Raw genomic sequence first — 25,613 nt, forward strand, 5'->3', positions numbered from 1 at the left:
GGGACTGAAGGCACAGGGTTGCTACTCTAAACCTGTCAGGTTGTATGATTTTTAACTTTGTCAGTCACCATAGAGTTCACAGGTTAAGTAGATAAAAAAACTCCACTCAAATTTCCACTCTGTTGTTTCACACTACACAATGGCCTGAAACACACACCCACACAGCGCCCACCCACACCCACACCCACACCCACAGCGCCCTGAGCCGTGGGGGGGGGGGGGTCGGTGCCTTTCTCAAGAGCACCTTGGCAGTGCCCAGGCAGTAAACTGGCATTTCTCCTGCTACCAGTCCACCCTCCATACTTTGGTCCGTACGGGGACTTAAACCAGAGACCCTGATTCCCAACCTAACTCACTACAGACTTTGCTACTGCCACCTAATTTTAAATAGCTCCAATAAAATTTAACTTGTTTTCCAATGTCTCACCTCCGTTGAGGCTGGCCTCCACAAACACTCGTATAGCTCGAACACACAGCTCAAAGTTGTCCGGGGTGACGTGGGCAGCGTCGCGGACGATGAACGACAGCGTTTCCACACACTTGATGAGAGACTTGGTGTCGTGCTGGCCCAAGTCCTGGCCCAGCGTCAGACTGTACTGGTTGACAAGCGGGTGATTCAATTGAGCTTTAGAGTTGACAAGATGGGTCTTACTGATCTCCAGGTCATCTTTCCCAACCTGGGAAACAATACAAATCACATGAATACAAATATGCATACAAGTTTCATCAACACTATAAAAACAACACGTATTTCTTATGTTAGAGCACCACATTGGTTTAGAATGTATGTGAATCTGAATATGTGACTGAGGATGTTTTACAGAGTGTCTGTGTGTGTGTGTGTGTGTGTGTGTGTGTGTGTGTGTGTGTTTGTTAGTGTTAGTGTCTGTGTGTGTGTGTGTGTGTGTGTGTTGCTGACCACTAGCCATCCACTGCTTGCTACGTCCACATCTGTTGCTGAGCGAGGGATCCTGGTCTTGCTGTGCTCAGTGTAGACCCCGGAGTCAGACGTGTAGCCACGCTCTAAACTCACTTCACTAAGATGAGGAGATGGCAGCTCGCTGTCTGACTGGGCTCCTGGAGACACACACATTTATTTTTCCGTCTTTTAATCTGTCTTTCATAAATGTCACTACTTTGTTTGTTAAACAGCTTTCTTGTGCTCAAAACAGATTTTTAAACATTAGCTTTAAAGCAATTTGCTAATTTTACCATATCAAAAAATGTTTTAAATCCATTAAAAAACTACATTGATGATCCTTTTGCATAACATAAAACGTTTATGCCATTTCCTCACTAGAAATGCAGTAGAAATGCACTAGTAATGGAGGTTTTACACCTAAACCATGTTTTAAACCATGTGTACTGTTTAATATGTGTTCACTAGTGTAGAAAGACATATTGAACCTGTGTCGCTGTCTGGTGTGCTGGAGGTGAGCTGAAAGGAGGCAGGAGGTTTGACCCCCGCTCCGATGCACTCCAGCAGGGAGAAGAGCGTGAACCAGTCGTTTGTACAGTGGATGTTAGCAGCGTTGGTCTTCAGCAGCTCATGGAGGCCATAGGCCACCTCCCTGCTGACCCGGGCTAGGACGGGGGGCTTCATCATCAGGAGGAGACGCAGCGAGAGGAGAACCTGTGGGTGCACATGGAGAGAGAGGATCAGCCCCGCAATACAAATATGGAGATCTTGCCGTAGTGTGGTAAATTGGCTCCAAAGTGCCCCCTTCGAAATTTCAAAGAAGTAGCTCCTGCAGTTCGTTTCATGAAATGAAACATATGAAATTTGGTGGGAAAATGTATCAAGACCAGACTAACAAAAAAGCTTCTTGGAGCCATTGCCTAAACTTAACAGGAAGTCAGCCATTCTTTATTCACTTTGAATTTTTTTGACGTTTTGGACCATTTGCAGCCGCTGTGATTAAACGCACTCCTCCTGAAACTGAATGACTTCAAAATTGGTCAGCACAATCTAGAGACCTTGCCAAACCTAAATATCGGAGCTTTTGTGGTTATCCTCAACGATGCCGACGTGTCAAGGCAGCAAATTCTCATGTTACGCTGCAAAACCGGAAGTGGTTGCAATACATTGTATCCCTCGCCCCGTGGCGCTGGGTTTGAGGGCCAGTTCTTCTCTGCTTGCAGCTTTAAGTTTTTGTAGGATCTTGTACATTCTTTAATTCTATCTTAAGTGCATTTATAAAAACAAATACAAGTATATTTGAAAAAGCTAAAATATCAGAGCAGCCTTCAGTTATGGTCTCGTGACATAATCAGGAGTATATACCATTTCAGTTTGCTCTGATTTTCTTCTAGATGACTACAAAACAAAACTATTACTCAACACTAAATCTAACTAATTTTGTAAAAAATATCTAATTCTAACATTTTTATTCACATTTTCTACTACTTGCTTCCTTTCATTTTTCTCAGTATATTTTAACGCAGACAGTCCACGGTCACAAACATTACAAATATTCTCCCCCAGTTAACATTTTAATTAATAAATCAATCTGAAATGTGTGAGAAAGATGTTTGTAAAATTGTGTGGCGGATGTTTGCGGTATTTTCATGAACACATGTCTTGACATGCATCTTGAATATTCCTTTCGGTTAACCAGTCACATCATGTGGCTGAATGAAAAAGCTAGATATCCACTTTAATGCCTCATGAACCTTTTGAAAGATTTCGTTAACTTGATCTCATGTCGTATTAAGAGGTCAAACTGTTTTTCACACTCAAACAAACAGAAAAACAACAGATTCAAAGCTGATAAGCGAGTATAAGATCATGGGGTTTAATGTAGGTCACCCACCTAAAGAGGTCAGGTCAGCATTACATTTCTCTCCTTATCACAACACATCTCACAGAGTCTGTTTCGACACAATGGAGGAGTTTTCATCCTGTTAGTGTTCAAACGGTGTTCTAACTGGGAAAGTAGGTCGGCCATCTAAGGCAATCCAGTGCAATAAGAATTACCTTTGAAAGCCTCATTACATTATACTGAAGGTCATCAATGTGATATAATATGATAGCATGATTCACCCCTACCATCAATGGCCCCCCCACTTATTTGACGAATGTAAGATCAGCTTGGAAATGTTTCACGATCACACCAGCAGTTGAACCGTTTAAATGTGTCCCATTTGTGTGAAGGCTTTTTGCATTTTGTGTTTATTAAGAGGCACAAAGGCGACCACTGGCGTTTTAGCTTAGTGAGAGCTCGTCCACGTAGATGTGGATACTCAGTGTTGCCTGCCCCGATTCAGGTCGTTTTTTTTTACAGTGATCGAAAAATTGGCCGGAACTGTCCTTTAAGAGGCTAAACTGATCCAACAAACAAACTACTCACTTTCGGCTTCTGTCGAAATTTAAATAAACAAAAACTTTACTTTTTACAAACATTTTTCTAAATGATCTAATTAACGAAACAAGATATAATGACAGTGGGGCCGAGAATTCTGATAAGCTGTAGGTCAAGGGTGGGCTTGAGTCTGACATCTCGGGCCAGAGCCGGTCCAGAGCCGGTCCAGAGCTGGGCCGGGCCAGGGCCAACATTTTAAGCCTGTGCAGGGCTCTAGTTAGTGTGCTGGTCAAGGACATCAACAAGACTCAACGCCAACCAGCTGTTTGGATTTAGGCTGAGTTTTCAGTCTCATCACTGTGACAGTCTGCCGACCTAAGGTGATGGTTTCAGCTGCAGTGTTTGGTTCCCGGTATGTGAGTGTGTGTGACTGAGTGTGTGTGCATGTCTGGTGTACCTGAGAGCTAACGTCTTCTCGTCGTAGCAGGCGGATTGCGAGACGAAGGAGTCCCACCACAGCCCTTTCCACCAGGAAGCAGCTCTCGTTGGGGTGGACACAAAGATGGCAGAGATGGTCTCGCACTGTCTGCCACACACATGACACACGGTCTCTACATGCACACACACAAACACAAACAGACGCACACCCACACATACACACACAGATGTTCATAATGTTTAGGCCCTGACACACCAACTTGACGTCTGGCCGTTGGCAGAAATGGCCGTCGGACTAACCGCCTCCCCGAGTGCCTCAGAACACACCGAAGGGACACAGACTGCAGACGATTGGACAAATGCGTCAGGTGGGTCTGGTTTCTCTGGAAATTCAAAGCCAGACTGTCATGGCATCTCATTCAGAATACGATCTTATATTTTACTAAAATCGATCCCCGACACGTGTTCCTGAAAACATTTTAAGAAGAAAAATCCTCTCAGATCCACGAAGGTCATTTTAACCCTCGTGTTGTCTTCCCGTCAAAAATCAACACTTTTGTTGAGGCTTTTTATCAATGTTTAACTCTTTATGTTTTCATCCCTTTTGACTTTTTTTTCAATGTTTGTCCCTCTTTTGATGTTTACCACTACGTAACACCAACTTATTAACTTTAGTTTTACAGTTATTTTTGGAATTTGTGGTCAACAAACCTCATTTATAGGAAATTATACCTAATAGTTGACTGGAATATATTAACTTTTACTCAATACTATTTCAAAAACATTTCAATATGTATTTTAAATGCAAGCAAATGAGGACAACATGAGGTTAGAAAGATTTGTCTCAGATTTTGAGAGACTCTAGTCATGCTCATCCCGCTCATCATTTCCGTTAGCTCTCCACCAATCAGATTAGTCATTTGAGTCAGACAGCCGGCAGTGCGCCCCTTCCAACGTCAGACGGCTGATTATTAATTTGGTGTGTCAGCGCCTTTAAAAAAACTTAGAGGGACGCCCGGGTAGCTCAGTTGGTAGACCACGTGCCCATGTTCAGAGGTTTATTCCTCAATGTAGAGGGTCAGGGTTCGAATCCGACCTGTGGCAATTTCCTGCATGTCTTCCCCCTCTCCCCCCCTCATATATATATATATATATATATATATACTGTCTGATGATAAAGGAAATGCCGGTAAAATAACAGGACAATTCATGTGTCTGTGCTGTGAAGTGGGGCTGCATCACATGAAGTAAAGATCTAAATGTGATTATTTTTGACTGATATTTCAATAATATTGACAATATTAGAGGGAATGATAATTTTCATGTAATCTTTTTCGTTTTCATTGAGAAATAATAAAATAAAAAACTAAACTGACAAAGGTGTCATTTTTGTGATTTTCTACAGTCTGTGGGATACCATTTGTAGGCCGGGGATCTCTGCAGCACGTTACCTCCTTCTGGATGGTCTGACCCTTGTGGTTTGGATATCGCACTAGACTAGTCCATACCGCGATTTCAATAAAAATAAAATTAATTGTGCAGCCCTACTTTGAAGGTGTTAATGACCGATTCTCCTTCCTACCGGTTCTCCAAAATGATCCGCAGCAACATCTCCAAGCAGAAGGCAGCATCCTCTTCATCATACGTCTCTTCATCTGGGGTGACTGATATCAGAGCCTGAATAGGAGAATGGGGGTGGTTTTTGTTGTCTGTGTGACTGACTGAACCATGATCTAAGCAAACTAGCCAACAAGCACGTTCAACAAAAACTGCTACCCCTGAAGTTAAATCAATACACAGGAAGACATTTATGAGCTGCATACAGTAAAGGTTGACAAGAAATGTTGGTAAGAAATAATAATAACCTTCATTAGCTCCTGCAGAGACTCCAGCTGTAAAAATTTACTCTCTGTGATCAGCTTCTCAGGGTCACATTGCTAGAAAGAGAGAAACAGAAAGATGATGTCAATACACTTTGTACAGCGAAAGCTATCTGAATGGGGGATGTCATTGTAGAAATAATGCAGTCATTAAAACAAACCCCAAGCAATGCTTCACAAATAAATATAAGACAATGCATTAATTTATGGGTTAGCTATGAAGATTCCTGTAATGAAAAGCATTAAGTCAACTTTCCGTCTTGTGGAGAAAAGTAATCCTGTCAAATGGTGGCCTTAGCCAGACGCTTCGATCTACTCAAGGGCTCATGGACTGAGAAATACAGGGGAAGATATTAATGAAGAAAATCCTGCTTGTTGTGTTTCGTAAAGCAAGAAATATGGCGAGACCCCAAATACGGTGTTGTATAAATGTAAGAGTGATGATACAGCAAGAAACATGAGGCCTCTAATAATAACTATCTATTGGCTATTACATATTAATTAATGTGCATGTGAGTACAATGCTATAACACATATGTTTTATTATACTACATGACAAATCCTAACTTGAGACGGTGTGTAACTGAGTCGTACCTTTATGCAGAGGATGGCGGCCTGCTTGGCCTCTTGGTTTTCCGTGGAGGGTCCTCTGAGTCCTGACTGCTCTGCGCCACTTAACGTCAACCAGTTGACAAAACTCAACACCGCCGACTCTCCCCTGACGTGCAACAAAGGAGACTTCAAGTTGGACTTTGGGCAACTTGGTCAGGTTGTATAAAATACATGTGTCCTTATTAGAGAGAGATTTGCTTTATGAAAACATTTGAAAGGAACATAGGTGGGGTGATAACACACCAGTGGTGGAATTTACAGTGCGTAAGTGCAGCTATTCAAGTACTGCACTACATTCATCTGACAGCTTTAGTTACTAGTTACTTTAGTTACTAGTTCCTTTCCACATTAAGATTCCTGTACACTAAACACATGTAGTTTATAAATCTGATGTTTTGTTATAAATTAACCTAGCAACAACATAACGGCGCCAGGTCCAGGTGAGATGATGATGTCATTAAACACACAGCTGGGTGGATCCTTCACACTTTCTACAAACGGGAGGGGAGTTCTTTACTTTTAATACTTTAACTACATATTCCTGATGATACTTACAGATTATTACTGTTGTACATTTTCCATGCAGGTCTATTACTTGTAACAGAGTATTTTCCCACTGTGGTATTAGTACTTAAGTAAAGGATCTGAATACTACTTCCACCGCTGTAACACACACACACACACACCATGATTGTCGCTATCCTTGAAAACATATTACACTGGGATACCTTGCAAACATGTTCCTATTAGCGTCTTGCACATGGAGCATCTACCCCAGCTCATAGGAATGAAATTGTAAAATTTCAAGCCAAAAGGAATACTTGGAATTGATGGTGGTGTAAACATTCATGAAAAAGGACGTGTCTGTAACGGGTAACAACAATTTTGATAGTAAAAAAATTATGCACTGGCCCTTTAACCCATGTGTGGTCTTCCTCTCAACCATGAACCTGTTGTCCTTTTGGGTCCAAATTCCCAGCGGTTTTGGCACTTTTTTTCTATGCTTTTGACAATTTTTAAAACGTTTTTTAAAACTTTATTTTCATACATGGTCAATAAACCTAATTTATATGTCATTTTGCCTATTAAAAAAAGTATATTCAGGTTCTGTTGTGATACCATTTAAATGTTTTGTCTTCAAATGCTATGAAACTGAATAAAACAGCCCAAATTCAATGAAAGTAATCATTAAATTTACCAAAGACCATCCCTGCATCCATGTTAATTTTGGGCAACGTCATGTAGATATATTTACAGATTTGTCCTACCGATTGGACGGCGTTTCCTCTCTTTGAAGAGAAATCTTCCCATTTGGCTCCACGAAATCCTCCACCTGAGGCAACAAGCATAGTGTTTGGGCAGTGAACAGTAGATGGCAGCAGAACAGCAGGATGCAGAGACAGAAACTAGATCCCACAGACTGGATCTGCAGTTTGATCAACAAGCAGACATCATCCAATCACTGACACCATGGCACACAGTGTTTAGAGTTTAGGAATCCTCACCTCCACCATGGCTTTGGGCAGCAGCTCGGCTCTGAACAGCTGCAGCATGGAGTCCATGATGTTCTTCCAGCCCTCCCTCAAGATGTTGCCGTGCCGATGGGCGAGGTCAAACACCGTCTTGGCTGCTGTCTGTGCCTTATTATTGCTGCCAAACACTGTGGGAAGGTTTTCCACAGACTGCACGGAGAGGGGACACAGATATCGTATTCACACGTCTTTACTAACATAATTTGGCTGATTTAGGTATCCAAGAACATTTTGTTTAAATACACTTCATCATTTCTTTCATTAAATTACAGTAGATGTCAGTTATGTAGATCATCTGTATTGTCTCAGGAGGAGCCTGCACATTAGCGTGTCCAGAAATGGCCCCCACATTAAAAGTATTTACTGCCATTATCGGGTGTCAACTCTAAATTGTCATTTCAACACAGACACTTCCCTTGTAAAGCTGAAAGACATTTTGCTGCTTTAGCATTTGGAAATGGCTAAATGAATAAAAAAGCATGAAAGAGTGATTCTTAACTACAAGCAACCTTTGTTAAACTGATTAATTAACTCACATTCAACTGTCTTTTGCCATTCAAGTACATGTTTCTGAAGAAACCTTTTTTAAATATTATGTAAGAACATACATAAATGCTCTAACAATAAAGTGTACAAAAAAACAGAAGGGCAATTTGTGGCCCTGAAGTGTATTTTTTTTTCATTCTCTTGGAATTCTCACTTTTAAATCTACACACACGCACATTTTTATATGTGTACATATTTTTATTAGGGTATAATGATATTTTTGACCAAATACCTTAATATTGATACCGCAAAGATATTGTAGTGTTGACTATTGGTGCGGTCACAAAATATTGACACAATGAGATTTTTGATAAATAATCATAAATAATGTGGATGTAATGACTAAGTGGGTAAAGGCTAATAATAGAACAGTTACGTTGTGGTAAGTTCAGAAAAGGACATTACTTTACTGTAATACAGCCTTTACCAGGAAAAGACAACACTTATGCCATATGATATTACGATATACCAAAATCTAAGACAATATCTAGTTTCTTATCACAATATCATTATAATATTGATATATTGCCCAGCTCTAATTCATATCAATATTAAACCAAATTAATTGAGAACATATTCAATCTTTCAGACGAGGATGTTACAGTTACCAGGTTTTTAAACATATGGGCTCAAACTGTAATCCAAACAATTAATTATTCTAACCTCATGGTGTTTACCACTGGGTCTTTTTGTAGTACAGGATAGGATCCTGTCTTGTAGTTTATGTGAAAAAACATAACATTTTACTGCACTATGTTCAAATGTGAAGAATGAAGCTGGATGTCCACACTCTATCATGGTAAAACAAACTGGACCACATTAGTCCAACACAAAAGGCCTCACCTCACTGCTCAGGGTGGTGAACTTGCAGAGGGAGATGATCAAATTGTCGAAAACGTCACTGAAGCCATAGTGAGCTGCTATCATTGCGCATTTCCTGCAATGACAGAAACAAGTATGAGTTTACACCTTAAAATCTCACAGAACACCTAAAACAGCCAATAACATAAATCCACCCGACTTAAATCTCAGACGCTCAGTTCTCAGACCAATCCGCAATGACACAACTTAACAAACACCTTTAAGAAAGTCCTGAACTATTCAAAACAGTCATTGTGGACGTAAAAGTATTCCTGTTTTATCAACAGCATCGATTTTTGTGTGGATGCTTTTTTTCTGAAGAAATGTGACCATGCTTCCAGGAGAGCCAAGGCATTAGAAGCAGAGACCAGTGACAGCCTTCATAGTGCTGGGTTCATCTTAGGAGGAAACGTCAGATTCAGTTAAATACAGAACGGGAGATACGAAGGCTCTTCATATGGCTGTAAAAGGTAAACGGACAGCATTTATTTACCTTTACACACACACACACACACACACACACACACACACACTCTGTATAACATCCTCAGTCACATGATTGGCATGTAAACCAATGTGGTGCTCTAACACAAGAACGCACACAATGGCCCTAAACTGGTAAATCCTTATTTCCTGTTGCACCGCTCGAGCTTCTGACTGTTGTGAACGTTTACCTGAAGCCAGTGATGGCCTTTTGGATGATGTTGTCGTCCAGGCTCTTGTCAAAGACGTAGGAGAGGGCAGCGATGGTTGGGCCCCACGTCATGGTGAACAGGTCATGGTCATAGCTGCCGGCTGGCAGGTGGAGGAACACCCCTTCAGGTGTGGCGCCGCGGTGGAGCAACACACTCCATACATAGTTGTCCTTCACTAACCCTGTCTGCTCATCTGGCATCACAATCTCCTCGTTCCTACAGAAGGAAACCATGCCAGCTGTAAAACCAAATCATTCAGGCCAGCTAATAAATCCAGGCTCTGGAAAAAGCTAGTAGGGGAACCTTTGTCCAATCTTATTAATAGATCACTGGGTCTTACATTTAGCAATACAAACATTGTTTGTCTAAACACACGCAGTCGTTAAAAAACTTGCCTTTGGCAAAAGTTTGAATCAGGAACAATCTGATAAATAACAGGATTATGAACATGACAGCTTTTAGTACTTGACAGCAGAGCTGAAACAATTTGTCTATTTATGGATTGGCACTAAATGTATCTGCACAATTGAGATAATCCCTTAATCATTTGAGTCATTTATTTAGCTGCATTGCCCAACATTCTCCAAGATGAAGGAGCGTGGCTATCCTCGGTTTCATATAATTATAAAATGAATGTGTCTGAGTTTTGGACTGTTGGTTGGATAAAACAAACAAGCTTAAAGGTTGTGTGATGGCAGCTTACTTGATAGCATTGTAGATATCCTCCAACATGTCCTGGTCAAAGTCTTTGTTTCCATTTACCCCCTTCAGATTTTTCTTGAATTGCTGGTTACAGAAAACACAGTGCAGTTAGCTGTGGAGTAATCAGCATTTTTTTACATGGCAAAAACTTTATTCAAACACCTCACATAGAAAAATGGACTTTGATTTCTCCACCATTAATGTGTCAGTCAACGCATCTCAACGCAGGAGCTTATCTCAGACACCCAAGCCTCTGGCATTCAGTGCTTCGTTCACTTTGCATCCAGCAACCAACAATTAAAAGGGCTTTGTGTGGAAACACACTCGCTATGTGTTACTTAATATGCTTTAGTTGCAGCGTTAGGAAAACAGGGATTAGAGCCAAGAGCCTCCTGTAAATAAACATAACCACCCCGCGATGACTGACGCCCTCAAGGCTAGGCTTTATGTCTCGACTACACATGGTTAGTGCTTCTGAAAGGTAAGAGGGGGGGAAGCAGGAGCTTCTCTGCAGGGACACACAGAGAAATAAACAGCGGCAGAACAAGCCAGAGAGAGCAGGAAGCCACTGAGGATCAGACCTCTATAATCTATTTCTATCTCTCCTTATATCCTTATTTGAGGGACTCGCACATGTAGTCACTCTATCAGAGAGCAGCTCTGGGAGCAATCACTGGTAAACACACATAATGTAAAATAAAGCAGCATGCTGTATTTTAGGACTAAAAATGTATATACAATTGACCTAACCTGTACCTCACTGACCACTTGTCATCTCATTGTCAGATCCTTGGGAGTAGGATCTGATTTACACACAGTGATGCTAGGCATAGTTTTCCCATTTCAAAAATAACCCCACTGCCAACACATGCTGCGGTGGACACTACACATTGCAAGCTGCTAAGTAACTGAAGTGCTAGGCGCCACTTTTATTGGCCGTGTCCAAACTATTGTGTGGAAGCCACTGCCTGTTGTCTGAGCCTGGAGGTCAACAGGCCTTCTTCATCACACCGGCGCTGACCTTTAGGGAATGTGTAGGGATATTTTAAACAACATGCATCACCAGCTGTGTGATGAGATGTATGACTCGCCTCAAGAAAGATCATTCTACAAAGTATGTGTACATAAAAGAGAGCCAAGCAAGTGCTTGCTATTGTTTGTCAGTGAGAGTGGCCCACCCACATGCTGTCCACGAGCTGCCCGGAGAGGCTGTTTAGTCTTCAGCCACTGTCAATCAAAGACAGAAAAAACACAGACAGAGACAGCAGATGAAGAGAGTGACCCCCCCCATCTCCTCCCTGGCCTGTTTAGGATGAGTTCACCCCTCAGACGGACCACCACTGCCCACAGCTGTTGGCTTTCTGAGCCACCAAGCTGCACCAGTGAATGTCATACCCTCAGACACAGAGGCATGCCCCAGGGAAAGAGAAAATAGATCTATGAATACAGCTATGAATTTTATCTTCCTTTTTTGAATGAAATCAGCAAACTAACAATAGTTAAACACAGAGGCACTTTATTTGTGGAATGTTTGCATCTAGGTGCTATTCTGATTCTGAATTTTATTTGTGCTTAAAAAGTGAAATTTGAAATACTTGTTGTAGTGGTCACTTTGGGCAATCCATATACCTGCATTTAAAGCGCCCATATTATGCAAATTTTCAGGTTCATAATTGTATTTTTGAGTTTGTACCGGAATAGGTTTCCATGATTTCATTTTCAAAAGACACCATATTGTTGTTGTACTGCAGATAGCTGCAGATCCTGTTTTCACCCTGTGTGTTTAGGTCTCTGTTTTAGCTCCAGAGTGAGACATCTCACTTCTATCCTATCTTTGTTGGGAGCAAGGTAAGGTCCCATCAGCAAGATGGGATGAATCTTTCTCCAACTTTGGTCAGCCCAAGGCAGGGTTAGGACTTCTTCTAGAAGAGGGCCACTTGTGGAATACTTGCACAACAGGGACAGGAAGTAGTTCTTTTGGAGATTTTGGACAACTAGTAGTAGTGTTTTGCCATTAAGAACGAGCTAGCATGCTACGGTTAGCCACCTCGTCTCTAGTGACGTAGAAAGCCGTGCAGATTTTGAACAGCTGACCCAGAGACTGAAGGATGAGGATATTCAGAAACCAGATCTCACAGCATGGATGGTTTTTTTCTAAGTGTGTATGCGTAAGCACCAGAGACACAAAATAACAAACACAAAATTCTTTTCATGATATGGTCACTTTAAAGTTTTCAAAGGGTCTACTTGTTGAGTAGAAAGGACCTCCATAGGACAGCGTGAATGAGTGTATGTGACAGAAAGACCGACAGAGTGAGAGCGAGAGAGAGAGAGAGAGAGAGAGAGAGAGAGAGAGAGATCACTCACCTCTATAGTCATGGGGATATTCTGCTTGCGGACATTGTGGTTATGCTGGTCAGTGTTGAGCATTATGACAGCGTAGGCTAAGGCAAAGCCGGCATCGTTGGTCATGAAAGGAGAGCCGTTCACTTTCTACAAATACACACATACAGTACACACAATATGACACACAAGAAACAGCAAATAGCACATCAACTGAGGCACAAAGCAATGTTTTTTTTTAAACCAAACACCAGTGGAGGGTAGGCCTGTAACAAGTATCTGCTAGCTGCCTGTCTCCAGAACACTGTAAAAAACATCTCCTCACTGTCTGCTAGCTGCCTGTCCCCAGAACACACTGTAAAAAACATCTCCTCACTGTCTGCTAGCTGCCTGTCTCCAGAACACACTGTAAAAAAACATCTCCTCACTATCTGCTAGCTGCCTGTCCCCAGAACACACTGTAAAAAACATCTCCTCACTGTCTGCTAGCTGCCTGTCTCCAGAACACACTGTAAAAAACATCTCCTCACTGTCTGCTAGCTGCCTGTCTCCAGAACACACTGTAAAAAACATCTCCTCACCATCTGCTAGCTGCCTGTCCCCAGAAAACACTGTAAAAAACATCTCTCTATCTGCCTGTCTCCAGAACACACTGTAAAAAACACCTCCTCACCATCTGCTAGCTGCCTGTCTCCAGAACACACTGTAAAAAACATCTCTCTATCTGCCTGTCTCCAGAACACACTGTAAAAAACATCTCCTCACTATTTGGGGGTGGGGGGGAGGAGCAAGCTTGTCTTGTTTTGTTTGAAAATACTTCAACAAGATGTAACATCACCCAACATCGCTTAGAGCACCTTTAATTTGTTTTAAAAAATAAACACATAAATTTATATTTTTAAATTTGACTGAAAGATTCCAAGACGATTAAACGTATAGAATTTTTTATACAGCTCTAGTGGAGGGACTGTTTTACTGTGTATTACTTTAGAAGATCTACATTTGTATCTAATCTGAATCTCACCTTGCACCTCCTGCTGCTATTCCAGTGAGCCCATAGAGTGGAAAAGTCATTTAAAGAGTCACTGCCTAAAATGACTCATCGACTCGTTCAAGGCCACTATTTGTGTGTATGTGGTCAGCCTAAGAAAAGGACATTACTACAAATAGTTTCCAGGTCACATGGCTCCTTCTGCTATTTTGAGAAGTCAAATGTTCCGCCGATGGAGTTGCCCATCATTGCATGTGTGTGTCAGTGTTAACACTTATGTCATCCTACTACTATAACCCGGAGGGTCAATCATGAGAAAGTGTTTGAGTTGCATTTTCACCTCACTGAAGCATTTACATGATGACAATACAGCACATTGAGACTATGAATGGGACATAGAAACTCATTTTGACGCAAATACATAGACTTCAAATCTCTTATTATCACACTAAGGTATGTAGGCCAACCATATTCATCCTTTCCTATGTGTAAATATCAGAAATAAAATTGAAACTAATCACACTTTCTTTCTGAGTATAAAGGTTGTGTCCCGACACGGGATTCCCATGTGTGCGCTGTATGCTAGAATAATAATCAGGAATCTTATTTATGTGAATCCTTTAAACTAAACACTAACATTTCTAAATTGTATTATTTTTAAATGTTGGTGTGGTTTTGCAGGATTTAATTGCATTTATTAATGTATTTGACAGGGACAGTGTACATTAATAAACACTGCTGTAAATGCACCAGAATTAGCCAAAAGGCTATTTTTCATCCGTCGTCCCTGGACAGATCTTAAAATTGTCTACCTAAAAAAACACAATAAGAAGATTACAGTCAACAGTAAAAGTATAAAAAGTAAAATAGATAAAACTCTTCAAATAAATACAGTACAATACATTTCTCTACATACCGTTAAGGCACTGTTTAGATACCGTTGAGCTATGGTTTAGGTACTTTTAAAAAGTTGCGTTTTAGCACCGGTATTGTAAAATACCCAAACAATACCCAACACGACCCCTTGAGTGAGTGGCAATGATAGTGTTAATCTCATTGTCAAAATGCTGCAAATACATTGTAATAAAGACTTATTCAGACATTTGTTCAGAGGTTGAGCACATGTGCCTTACATGCCAGTTGTCGGTGAATGTTTCGAGGAGTCTCTGGATGACCGGAGCCTCTCCAGGCAGTCTGAAGGCCTCCAGGTAGAGCCGCAGGGCCTCATCAATACGAAGCCCCTGGAAGGTGAACGTGCTGCAAAGAAAGATTCACATTATATGAATAATCTTTACTGTTATAACACTTTAACCATTATTTACTAACATCACACGCGCACACACACACACACACACACACACACACACACACACACACACAGGATACCTTTTTCACACCTATAGTATAGATTTTTTTTTCACACCTATAGTTTGTTTGCTTGGGTCAGAATCAGTTGAAAACTTGGAATGATTTCCCCTTGGTTTGGCTTCACACCTGGAAAAATCCAGTGTACACCGCCGGAGTCTGTCTCCAACTTTAGCGGCGGCTGGTTTGACCTCGGAGATAAGAGTGACGGACGCCGAGCTCGACTGTAGTCTGTTTCTGTGAGAGAAACACTGATAGCTGCTAACATTTGCTGCTCTCTGCCCTGACTCCAGGAGACATTAGCTCACACTTAGCATACGGTACACAGTTGGTGCAGTTTGAGGTCGGATCAAGTTCGGATCAAGTTCTCACCAGAAAAAAGTGTCCCAGGGTTGGATTAAAAGTGTACCCACATCATCAAACAGGTCTCAATACGCTAGTTTGGTCCGCTTTTGGTACACACCCAAGGGTGACTGGCGCGTTCTCCCCTGCCCAAACGAACCGCGCCAGCAGGGCAAACTAACTGCAATTTAACCAAACTAAATGAGGCAGGTGCAAAAGCATCCATAAATGATCAACCAAGGACAAATGAAAGTTCAACCTACTTTACAAAGCTGTCCAGGAGCTCCATGTTCTTGCGATCACTGATGTACTCTCCGATCATCTTTTTGTCCAGTCGGGGGTTTTCTCGGAGCCACTGGGCCACCTGGTTGTTGTCTATGGGGTTACTGAGGAGGCCTTTCTCCTGCAGAAACTGGATGCCCTTCCTGGGCTTCTGGTTAAACTGCTCTGTGCCTGTGATCAGCAGCTAGAATCATGATAAAAAAAGACAATTTTAAGATAGTAGATTTAATAATTGGCTGTGGATGTGTAATGTTGCAACAAAACTAGATCAATTAATACCACTCACCTTTTTCTTCGTTCTGATGTCAATCAACTCTTGAGAATCAGGTAAACATGAGGAGAAACGTTGAGGCTTTTTCAGGGCTCTCTTCTCAGCTGAATGACAAAATGAAACCTGATATCAGCTTCCATCCCAATGCTTAGGAAGACTTTAACGTAAAACAGTGTGTACGATCCAATTCTCACCAGTTTCATTGTCCCCTTGATCCTGCCTACCCAGAATCATCTTCTCTGCCATCAGATGACCACTGGTTGGTGGGCATGCTGGTGCATTCTCAGCTTGTGGAAGACTTACACCATTCATACTGGCCAGCCTATTGAGGTCTGAAGACAAAATAAAACGACGGTCGACCAAGAGTCTAACAGGCACATATATATTCATAAAGTCCCAGTTGATGTGTGCCGGGGTGTGTGTACCAGGGGTAGTGTCTGTTGAGTTTAGGGTTGAACCTTCTCCCTCTGCCAGCAGGGTATCTGACTGGTCTTGTTGAGCAGAGCTGTTGAGCACCTTGGTCTGGCAGTGGGCTTCAGTGCTGTCAATCACTGTGAGCAGAGCCTCCAGTGACAAGAGGTGGGTGGTGTACAGCTGCCCCGACACTGGGAACGCATTCTGTAGCCAGAGGTGAAAAAAACTGTTTTTCCAACTAAATACTGGAATTCATTCCACAGGTGCAACGAGAGGAAATCAATACTAGGCTAATCTTACTTTATTAAGTGTGTAGTAGTATGTTCATCAACAGGGCTAACCCTTGACTAACCTCTTGTTTCTACTGTGAAGTTTGTAGAAGAGCTTTGCTTAATGTTAATCTTAGCTTCTTATAACCTGCCTTATTGTGCCCTTGAAACAGGAACAGACATCTTGCTGTAATCAAGCTTTGTGGCAGCCGATTACTAACAGCAGGGTAACACTAATGTTCCGTTCTGTTGCGTAAATTAAATTCAAGACTTTTTTATCTAATTTTAACATCCAAGCCCATTTTAGGGAACCAAATTAAACGTTTTTAAAGACAGATATCCATCAAATCAGTGGTGAAGAAAAGTATCTTTTAAAAAGACAACAAATAAATATTAGGCGCCCTGATGGTGGAGCGGGTGCCCATGTGCAGAGGTTTACTCCTCGACGCGGCGGGCCCGGGTTTAACTCCTTCGGCCCTTTGCTGTATGCCATTCCCCCCCTCTATCCCCTTTCACTTATTCAGCTGTCCTGTCATTAAAGACCTAAAATGCCCAAAAAATTATCTTAAAAATAAAATAAAAAGACGAAAAATAAAAAATAGATAGCAAACATTCACCTACCCATACATTTAGTGTTATTTCTTCTTAAAATAGTGGTAGAATACATGCAGTTATTTACAGGTCAATTAATAAAAACTCATGAAAAAGGGCAAAAAAAGATAATAAAACACTTTGACTGAAGTTTGGTCTACTTCCACAGTCTTGTACATGTGTCTTGATACCTGAACTTGCGTATGAGCCGATACCAAGTACTGATCCGATTCCAGTGAGTCATACATTGTATTTTTACAATTACGAGGTATCAGATCAGTGTATAAACTCCAGTACTTTCCGACACCAGCCTTTTGTGCAGAATCGGAGGCAGTCCCTATACTGGTATCAGTATTAGAACATTTCTAGCTTAAAGTGATCCCACTGAGATGTTACCTTGGACAGCAGCTTGGTGAGGTCCTCAAACAGATTGGAGAAGTAGTAGTCGCAGTCAAAATTGATGTACAGCTCAGTGACAAAGCTGGGAATCCTCCACAGCTGGACCAGTGCCTCCAGAGCCATCTCCTTCATCTCATAAGGCATCTTAATGTTCTCCGAAGTGATGATGTCCATCAGTTTCTTTAGGTACATCTGTCAGTTCATGTTTGGATTGGATCAGTAACTTTGTATGGCAATCAACTGACAGAGCATAACGCTAATTTGATGCATAAAAAACAAGACAATGGATAAACTAGTTGCATAGTTACCTCAAGCTGAAACTTAAGATGTACTCTCATGCTTTCAAAAAGCAAGAAGCAAACCCGTATGGAGGAAGCATAGAGGTTCATACGGTCCACGCTCAGCAACTAAAACACAGACAAAATGATAAGAAAAGATGGCATTGTTTTGTTTTTTTGTGTGGAATAACTACATTTTGGAATAGGGGATTGTATGAGTTCAACAATCGACTAGTGTGGACTTCACAGAAAAACAGGCAATAAACAGAGGTATGGATTGACAACTTGTATGCCTTTCTTTCACATTTACTGCTGTCAGGTTCACTCAGAAGGAACCACTGCACATGTGTAGGCACTTTTAATTACATTTTGAACATGCTAAGAGGCTAGAAACGCATGTAAAACTTGCCCTGTTTAAGCCTGTCGGGTGCATACTCTAGCAGGAGGTAACACGGTGTAGGCAGCACCGATGGGTTTCATTTTTCTCTCTACTGACAGACCTCCACATTTACAGACAACAGAGCTACGTGTTGGAATTGACCGTAATTCTCCTTTAACAACTTGACAGGACTGAAATGTGTATTCTTAACAAGTTCAATAATTCACCTACATGAGGCAAAAAGCTGACTGACAAAAACAGCTGGCTGGTAAATAGCTTGTGTAGCTGGTAGATTTTAATATCCACCTGCCACAGAGGCTTGTCGATTTTTTTAAAGGTGTTCCTCATAGTCACTAATGCAGAGAAAATATACCAGTGTGCCTTTGAATATCCTTTAACAGCACAAGAACATACTGTACATTCATCAAATACAACCAATTATTTCTACATTACCTGGAAGAGATGTCTGCAGAGCTCATCTTTGACCAGTCCGAGTAAAGACTGGTAGTTAGTAATGTGTGCCGACTCGAGTGCTACAGTCAGCAGCTGCAGGCCCATGTGCATCATGGCGTCAGTGTTGTGGCGGTCATGGGGGTTAGTCAGTGAGATCAGGAAGCGAAAGAGCTCCCTTAGACATGGCAGACCATAAGGGATGAGGGACGCTCCTGCAGGGGAGACGAGGAGGACACAGGTTACTCTTTGAAGATACTGTAGGATTTATATCGTATCTGACCATTAGAGCTGGGTACCCAATTCAATATTCTTTAGCCACAGACAGAATTGTCGCTAAAGTATTGAGCATTGTCATTCAATACCCAATTTCACTACCATTGAGTTAATCTCATCAGAGTCAGTGTGCCAATCAGCACGCAGCAAGCTTCAACCAAGATCTAATATGTCTGTGATTGGCTGTCTAATGTTACACGTTGTAGCAACTTTGTTACACAGAGACGGCTAGCGTAGTAGGAGCTGAAAACGGAATACCAAAATGTGTACCTTTATGTGCAATGTTTTAATTTCTTTTGCTTTAAAAAAAAATTGGTATTGAAAATAAGTATGGTTTAGGATTGGTATCAAAATCACGGTATTGGTACCGGTATCAGAAGTTTTGAAACGATACCCAGCCCTACTGACCAGTAAAGTGTAACAAGAGAAACAAACAACTCATGCCATCTTTCCACACAAGGGAACAGTGGCACAACTACAAAACAGAACTGAGAAAAATAAAGAAATCAGAGGTTTAAAATACCAGTGTCCTTACCGTCTCGTTGTGAGGACTGTGTGAAACGTACTCCTCTGGGGTTAACATAGTCTATGTCATGGATAGAGGGGCTGTCTGACTGCTCTGTATTGGCGTCTCTGTCTTCCAGAACCTCAGGGATTGACTCCACCGAGGCCGACTGAGCTGTTTCTACCTGCCTGCCCTCAGACTAGACGCAAACAGAACACAAATCGTTAGTCATATATTATGAAAGGTTAAGTCATGTAACCGCTCCAAAGATAAGACAGAGGAATAGTTACTTGAGTACATCCGCAGTCACAAACAAAATATAATATATGAAAAAGACATTCTAATTGTTTATTTATCTAAAATAAACCATTTGATAACTTCTAATGATCCTTGTCGTTCTATTGATAGTCCAAACAGTCTCACCTGTGAATCTGGCGAGCCGGGCTCAGTCCCTGGTAGCGAAGCAGCTGTGCCAGGGGTGGTTGGCGTTGAGTAACATTGTTCCAGGTCAGAGAGGTCTTCCCTGGAAGCGGCTTTGGAACAGGTGTCGAGGCCACTGTCTGTGGTTGTAGGGCTGGAAATTGACGAACCAGTACTGTCTGAAGCTGGTAGGCCAGAGGTGGACAAGCCTTGCTCAATGAACGGGACGCCACCTACCAGGAAAGTGGTGCAGTCATACAAGGGTGAAACATGATGCGTTTTCAGGGTTCAAACAAAATGCTTGGGCCAGTGTAAACATTTTCAAACCGGTTTGATGTCAAGCCAAACACCAATCAAACCAGTATTCTGATTTTTACCACTAGGTGCTGCCTCAGCGCCCTGGAGGCATACAGGTACTGAAGAGACGGCTGATTGCAGCCAATCACCTTTTCAGCACTGCAGATGATACGCTGCAGTCTGCCTTGTCCTTAGCAGAGGCAGCAGCATATCATATGGTGATGGAGGGTGTGAGGTAGGACTCAATGATGGCAATGGTGAAGTGCACCATCATAACAAAATCAGCAGCAATCTATAAGGTCTGCCACAGGTTTCTAATGCATTGCCAGAAAGTCAATATTAGACAATTCTTCATGAAAAAAGGTTATTCTCATCTACATTTGACCATACCCAGGGGTTTTAAAGAAGAAAACAGGCACTGTTGATGTGATTTTAGCTTTTTCAAGTCCAGATAGCAGGGAATGGGTCCTTGAGATTGATGAGTGTATTATGACAATAGTGTGTGTCTTACCTAAAATGTTGTTGTTGCTGAGGGTGCTGGACTGTGTCGAGTCCATCTGACCGGAGGGACTTCGCACCATGTGGCGGGACTGCCTCGGTGAGCGTTTCTGCTTCTTCCATTTGGATGACTCCGTAATCCCACCAGCACGCATCTTCAACTGGAGGAAACAGAGTGGATCACTGAGTAACGCTTCTCCAATCACACTGCACTGCTGGACCACCATGGCTGATTAAGGCCATGATCAGATAGGAAGCCTCGTTTCTCTTAACATTCTCATTCTCAGAAAATAAAACGCTAATAAAAATAACAACAATAATAATAATAATATATACTTTATACTTTTTCAAGGGGAAATTACAAGTTACTTGTACATTACTATGAGTAATACTGATCAGGGCAGCTCAAAAGAAATCATTCATTTGTTACATTCTAACGTATGACACGGTCAAACATGTACAACATGCTTTGGCAAATAAAGTTAATTATTCCCATACAATTAAGCGAATATGAATGTTTGAAACAAACGTACACATGGGTGGTGTGTGGAAAAAAACTAAGAGTTATGTTCAAAAGTGATCATCCTATTTGATCATGGGCTAAAACAAGCACAGCTTCAGCTGTGGAGTAAACAGCAGGTGATTCTATGAGAAAATGGACAGATAAAAACAGCACTGAATGTCCATGCACAAATGCTGGACACTAGAGAGCCACGGCCCCTTCCTCTGCTTTCATGTGGTGTGCTGTTATGTGCGGTTGTTTGTGTTTATTTATTTAACCCAGTTACAGTTTCAGACACTCTTCTGAATCTGTTCGGGGACCTGATCTAAACTAAACTTTCATCAAAACAAACAGACACACAAGCTACTGAGACATGCTCTACCCTGCGACAGTCAATAACAGTATAAAATAAGTATATACATAATAATAGTATCGTGTAGCGTGAGCCACAGCAGCTGAGACATAAGCCTAAGGGAGGAAACCCAAAATAAGATTCAATTAAAAACAAAATTCAATACTAAAATAAATGCAATTTGAGCATTTGCAAGCACAGACATGTCAAAGTGAACTAAGTTTAACTTGATAAAGTACATCAGCTGATGTGTAAATACATTACAAGTTCCTGCTTCTAGTTTAAAGGGAGGTCTTTTAAAAAGGACAAGGGAAATGTTACAGTGAAATTCTCCAGCCTAAATACTGAAAGTCATCTTCCTTACCTGCACTCGTTTGTTTTTCCACAAGATATTGTAAGCCTCAGAAGAGAAGGGGAGCGGGCAGGGGCCCGTGATTAGTGACGGGTAACATGTCAGCAGTGGGAACAACACAAAACACACAATACACGTTTGTGTATGGTGGGAGGGGTGTGGGACACACAGACACGTGGAAACACACACGGACACGCGCACACACCTGGAGAATGTGCAGCCAACTAATGAGCAGGCAGTGGATGGGCAGACCGATCATGCAAAAAGAAAAAACTTCTCAAAACACCTGCTTCCAGCTCAAATTCAGATCTCCCACTAATACTGGGGAGGGGGGGGGGGGGGGGCATTGATAGGAACAGGTGACTGGACGACGACAACCATAAATAGGCATCAAAACTGACTTTTGCATCTTTAGTTACATTATTCAATGAATCACGGTCATTTTAACAACGATGCTGTAAAGCAAACAGAGCACTTCAGATCATAAAATGCAGGAATAATGTGTCTGATGTTGGTATTTTGGACATGTTCACATTTCTCAGTCAATGACGTGATGCTATTACATCAATAACTGGATTCCACAGCCACAGGTAGAACATTCAAACAGAAAACCTTCGAAAGGGCACAATGACAATGAAAAAAACAAAACAGTGAAGATTGGGGAAGAGTGCACAAAAGTAGCGAGCAATCTATTTCACATTCAACCATTCAGTCCTTTTACCTTTTTCATGTTGGCAGCCACATAACTCTTGGCCTCCTCTTTGAACTGTGGTAGTCTGAAAGAAAGAGAAAAGACCCAGAAAATTTAGTTAGGAGAGTCTTCTGACATAAACCTCTTGCCCAGGCATTGTCCCCTATAGGTACAGGAAACTCAAAAAAAGAATTTGTAACTCAAACAGTATTCCTTTCTTTGCTGATAAAATGAGTAGCCGGTAACTGCTTCTATGTTGTCTCTTCCTTCTTTTATAATTGTTATTTGCTGGTTTGGATGTTAGGTTTTACCTTCCAAGAAGCATTATAAATGTTAGAGAAAAGGTTTGTGTAGAGTGCAAATTTATATCTGAACGAGACACAAAAACAAACTGAGCTGTTAAACCATTAGGAAGAGGAGATGGTATACCTGCTCTACTCAACTGGTGACTTTTTTCCCAAATAACTGTGAAACTAATTGTTACCTACATGTTTCAACATTACAGCTGTAGCGTGGATGATTATACACCAATTATTTTAATGTTTACTCAATTAATCATTTGATCCATAAATGTCAGCAAATAGTGAAAAATGGCCATCACAAGCTTGCAACATGATGTCTTCAAATGTCCAAAACCCAAAGAGATTTGAGTTCCTATTATAAGACTAAGAAAACCATCTAATCTCCACATTGGAAATGGTGGTCAGTATATCTCGACCTCTACTGCAGGTTTCCAGACTCAATGGAAGAGCAATACTACATTCCCAGAGTACCCCTTTTCGTGTATTCTCTTAACACAAAACAGAAGAAACAATTAATACACAAGGAACTTAAACATGCTCTAAGCTGACAGGCTGCTTTAGAGGCAATATTGCGGTTGGAATCTCAACATCTCAAACCTGAACCGTTAATAAACTTTTCTAGCCTTTGATGAGCAACGCTGGCTGCGGCTCTCAACAGTGTGTGTGTGTGTGTATGTGTGTATGAGCGCGTGCGCACCTCTAGGGTCCTGTGGACTTTAAAGCTTTGCTGGAAAATGAGATGTCACCACCAGTCACGCACACATACACACAGACAAAAAGATGAGAGAAAAAAGCAGGCAGCAGCCCCCCTCCTGACATTAACTCAGCGTTAATAGAGTGTTGTCTTGCGGGCATGATTATTGGATGATCTGTGGGTCCAACAGATTAACATGCCTAATACTTTCAGCAGGCAATCTAAGACTCCTTCTGAGGAGAGCTGCTGTTGATCATTCCCTGATGGGGGTGGGGGCCTTCACAAACCCTCTCACATCTCTATTATCCAGGGTCTGTGGACAAGTTGGGGGCTGGGGTGGAACATGAGCAAAATGAGATGTGGGGAGTGTGTGTATGTGTGTGAGCAGTATGAGAAAGATGTAATAAAAAGCCCACACTAAATTTATATCTCCTGTTCATGAGCAGGGATGCCTCCGTTTACGACTATGGCTGCCGTGCTTCTCTAGTTCCATGCTCGCACAGTAAAATCTTGTTAGAAGACATGATAATAAGGTGCCATTCAACAGTCCTGCCAATAAATAAAATAAAAACAGGCTTAGAATGTTTGGAGGGCGTATCAGTGAATGGCGACAAGCTTGGCAAAAACAAACACTGGACTCCACGGTGGAGAAGATAACCCATCACTTTGTGACAAATCCTGCGTCAAATAGTCTTGGTGGAGACATACATGCCTTCAGAGAGTAGGTGAATAACCAGTAGTTTATCAGGAGCTGTGTTTGTCCTGCAGGTGTGTTCCTCCACACTCAGATGGGCGGAGAACTTTTTTGTAGCATAGATTTCTTTTCTAATTGCTTCTGTCTGGGATCGCAGGCAATGTTAAATGTTTCTGTGTCCCTGTGTGTCCCTGTGTGTGTGTGTGTGTGTGTGTGTTTGTGGTGGGATGTGGGGGGCTCCTTAGTATTTATGGGGCTGGGAGCTCTGCTGTTAACGCAGAGATCAGCTTCATCTGTATGCAGATCATGCGGTGGACAGCTCAATGGGCTCATCCCCTCGTCTGTGACTGAATGTGACTGGCACTCTGATGCATCATGATGGGGGGGGGGGAATCTGTTATGCTAAATGCCAAAGGAGAAATCATGTTATGGCATTAGTGAATCAGTGGCCCATTGACCCTGTGCACAGTGCCAAATTAAATTCACATTCTTCAAGGAGAATAATGAGGCCTGAGAGACAGATATTTGCTGAAAAACGACCCAAAGATCATAAAAGAGAGCAACCGGACTCTTCTTCTGTGGAAAGACAACCTAACATTTGGGGCTTGTAACTACTCTTTACTTTCCTGTTATTAAAGATAAAAATAAATTTAGAAGCAGCACCCAAGATTAAATTCTAGAAGAATCTCTAATATTTTTGATTAGCTAGTTAGTGTGTAACACTTTATTATAATGGTATATGTGTTGTTATGGCTTCATGCATAAAGAAAACGAGAATTTATTCACGTATTACTTCATAAACTATCAGTAATATAAAAGCATGACTTAATGGAGCAACAATACCTTAATGAATGGATCAATGAAGGTATTTGAATCATGACTTCTGATTTATCAATCACGTTCATGTCTTCTTCTAACAACTGACCAGTCACAGCAGTGTGCCTGTACTCCGAAGAACTGTAGTGTGGTAATCATGATTAATGCGAGTTTAAAATGCTAGAATGCAGCACCTCAGACAGGAGACGGAGACAGAATGTAGCAGCTCAGACAGGAGACGGAGACAGAATGTAGCAGCTCAGACAGGAGAC

At 41.6% G+C, this 25,613-nt stretch overlaps 1 protein-coding gene across 1 annotated transcript in view; it reads right to left on the bottom strand.

The window, feature by feature from the left end:
• gbf1 (golgi brefeldin A resistant guanine nucleotide exchange factor 1) overlaps positions 1 to 25,613 on the bottom strand; it is an 83,917-nt gene that overhangs the window by 8,988 nt on the left and 49,316 nt on the right. Inside the window, exons 8-33 of the mRNA XM_034898553.1 lie at positions 22,866 to 22,920; positions 22,157 to 22,192; positions 20,952 to 21,099; positions 20,147 to 20,376; positions 19,754 to 19,922; positions 18,946 to 19,157; positions 18,144 to 18,242; positions 17,833 to 18,027; positions 16,588 to 16,780; positions 16,357 to 16,494; positions 16,178 to 16,266; positions 15,873 to 16,075; positions 15,036 to 15,159; positions 12,936 to 13,061; positions 10,570 to 10,652; positions 9,846 to 10,082; positions 9,154 to 9,247; positions 7,738 to 7,914; positions 7,501 to 7,565; positions 6,215 to 6,338; positions 5,606 to 5,677; positions 5,323 to 5,417; positions 3,760 to 3,913; positions 1,408 to 1,633; positions 920 to 1,077; positions 428 to 677 (exon numbers count right to left, since the gene is read on the bottom strand). Coding sequence (XP_034754444.1) covers positions 428 to 677; positions 920 to 1,077; positions 1,408 to 1,633; positions 3,760 to 3,913; positions 5,323 to 5,417; positions 5,606 to 5,677; positions 6,215 to 6,338; positions 7,501 to 7,565; positions 7,738 to 7,914; positions 9,154 to 9,247; positions 9,846 to 10,082; positions 10,570 to 10,652; positions 12,936 to 13,061; positions 15,036 to 15,159; positions 15,873 to 16,075; positions 16,178 to 16,266; positions 16,357 to 16,494; positions 16,588 to 16,780; positions 17,833 to 18,027; positions 18,144 to 18,242; positions 18,946 to 19,157; positions 19,754 to 19,922; positions 20,147 to 20,376; positions 20,952 to 21,099; positions 22,157 to 22,192; positions 22,866 to 22,920 — 3,752 coding nt within the window. The remainder of the gene's footprint in view (positions 1 to 427; positions 678 to 919; positions 1,078 to 1,407; positions 1,634 to 3,759; positions 3,914 to 5,322; positions 5,418 to 5,605; positions 5,678 to 6,214; positions 6,339 to 7,500; positions 7,566 to 7,737; positions 7,915 to 9,153; positions 9,248 to 9,845; positions 10,083 to 10,569; positions 10,653 to 12,935; positions 13,062 to 15,035; positions 15,160 to 15,872; positions 16,076 to 16,177; positions 16,267 to 16,356; positions 16,495 to 16,587; positions 16,781 to 17,832; positions 18,028 to 18,143; positions 18,243 to 18,945; positions 19,158 to 19,753; positions 19,923 to 20,146; positions 20,377 to 20,951; positions 21,100 to 22,156; positions 22,193 to 22,865; positions 22,921 to 25,613) is intronic.

This window comes from Etheostoma cragini, chromosome 17, assembly GCF_013103735.1.
Source record: "Etheostoma cragini isolate CJK2018 chromosome 17, CSU_Ecrag_1.0, whole genome shotgun sequence".
Classification (NCBI taxonomy): Eukaryota; Metazoa; Chordata; class Actinopteri; order Perciformes; family Percidae; genus Etheostoma; species Etheostoma cragini.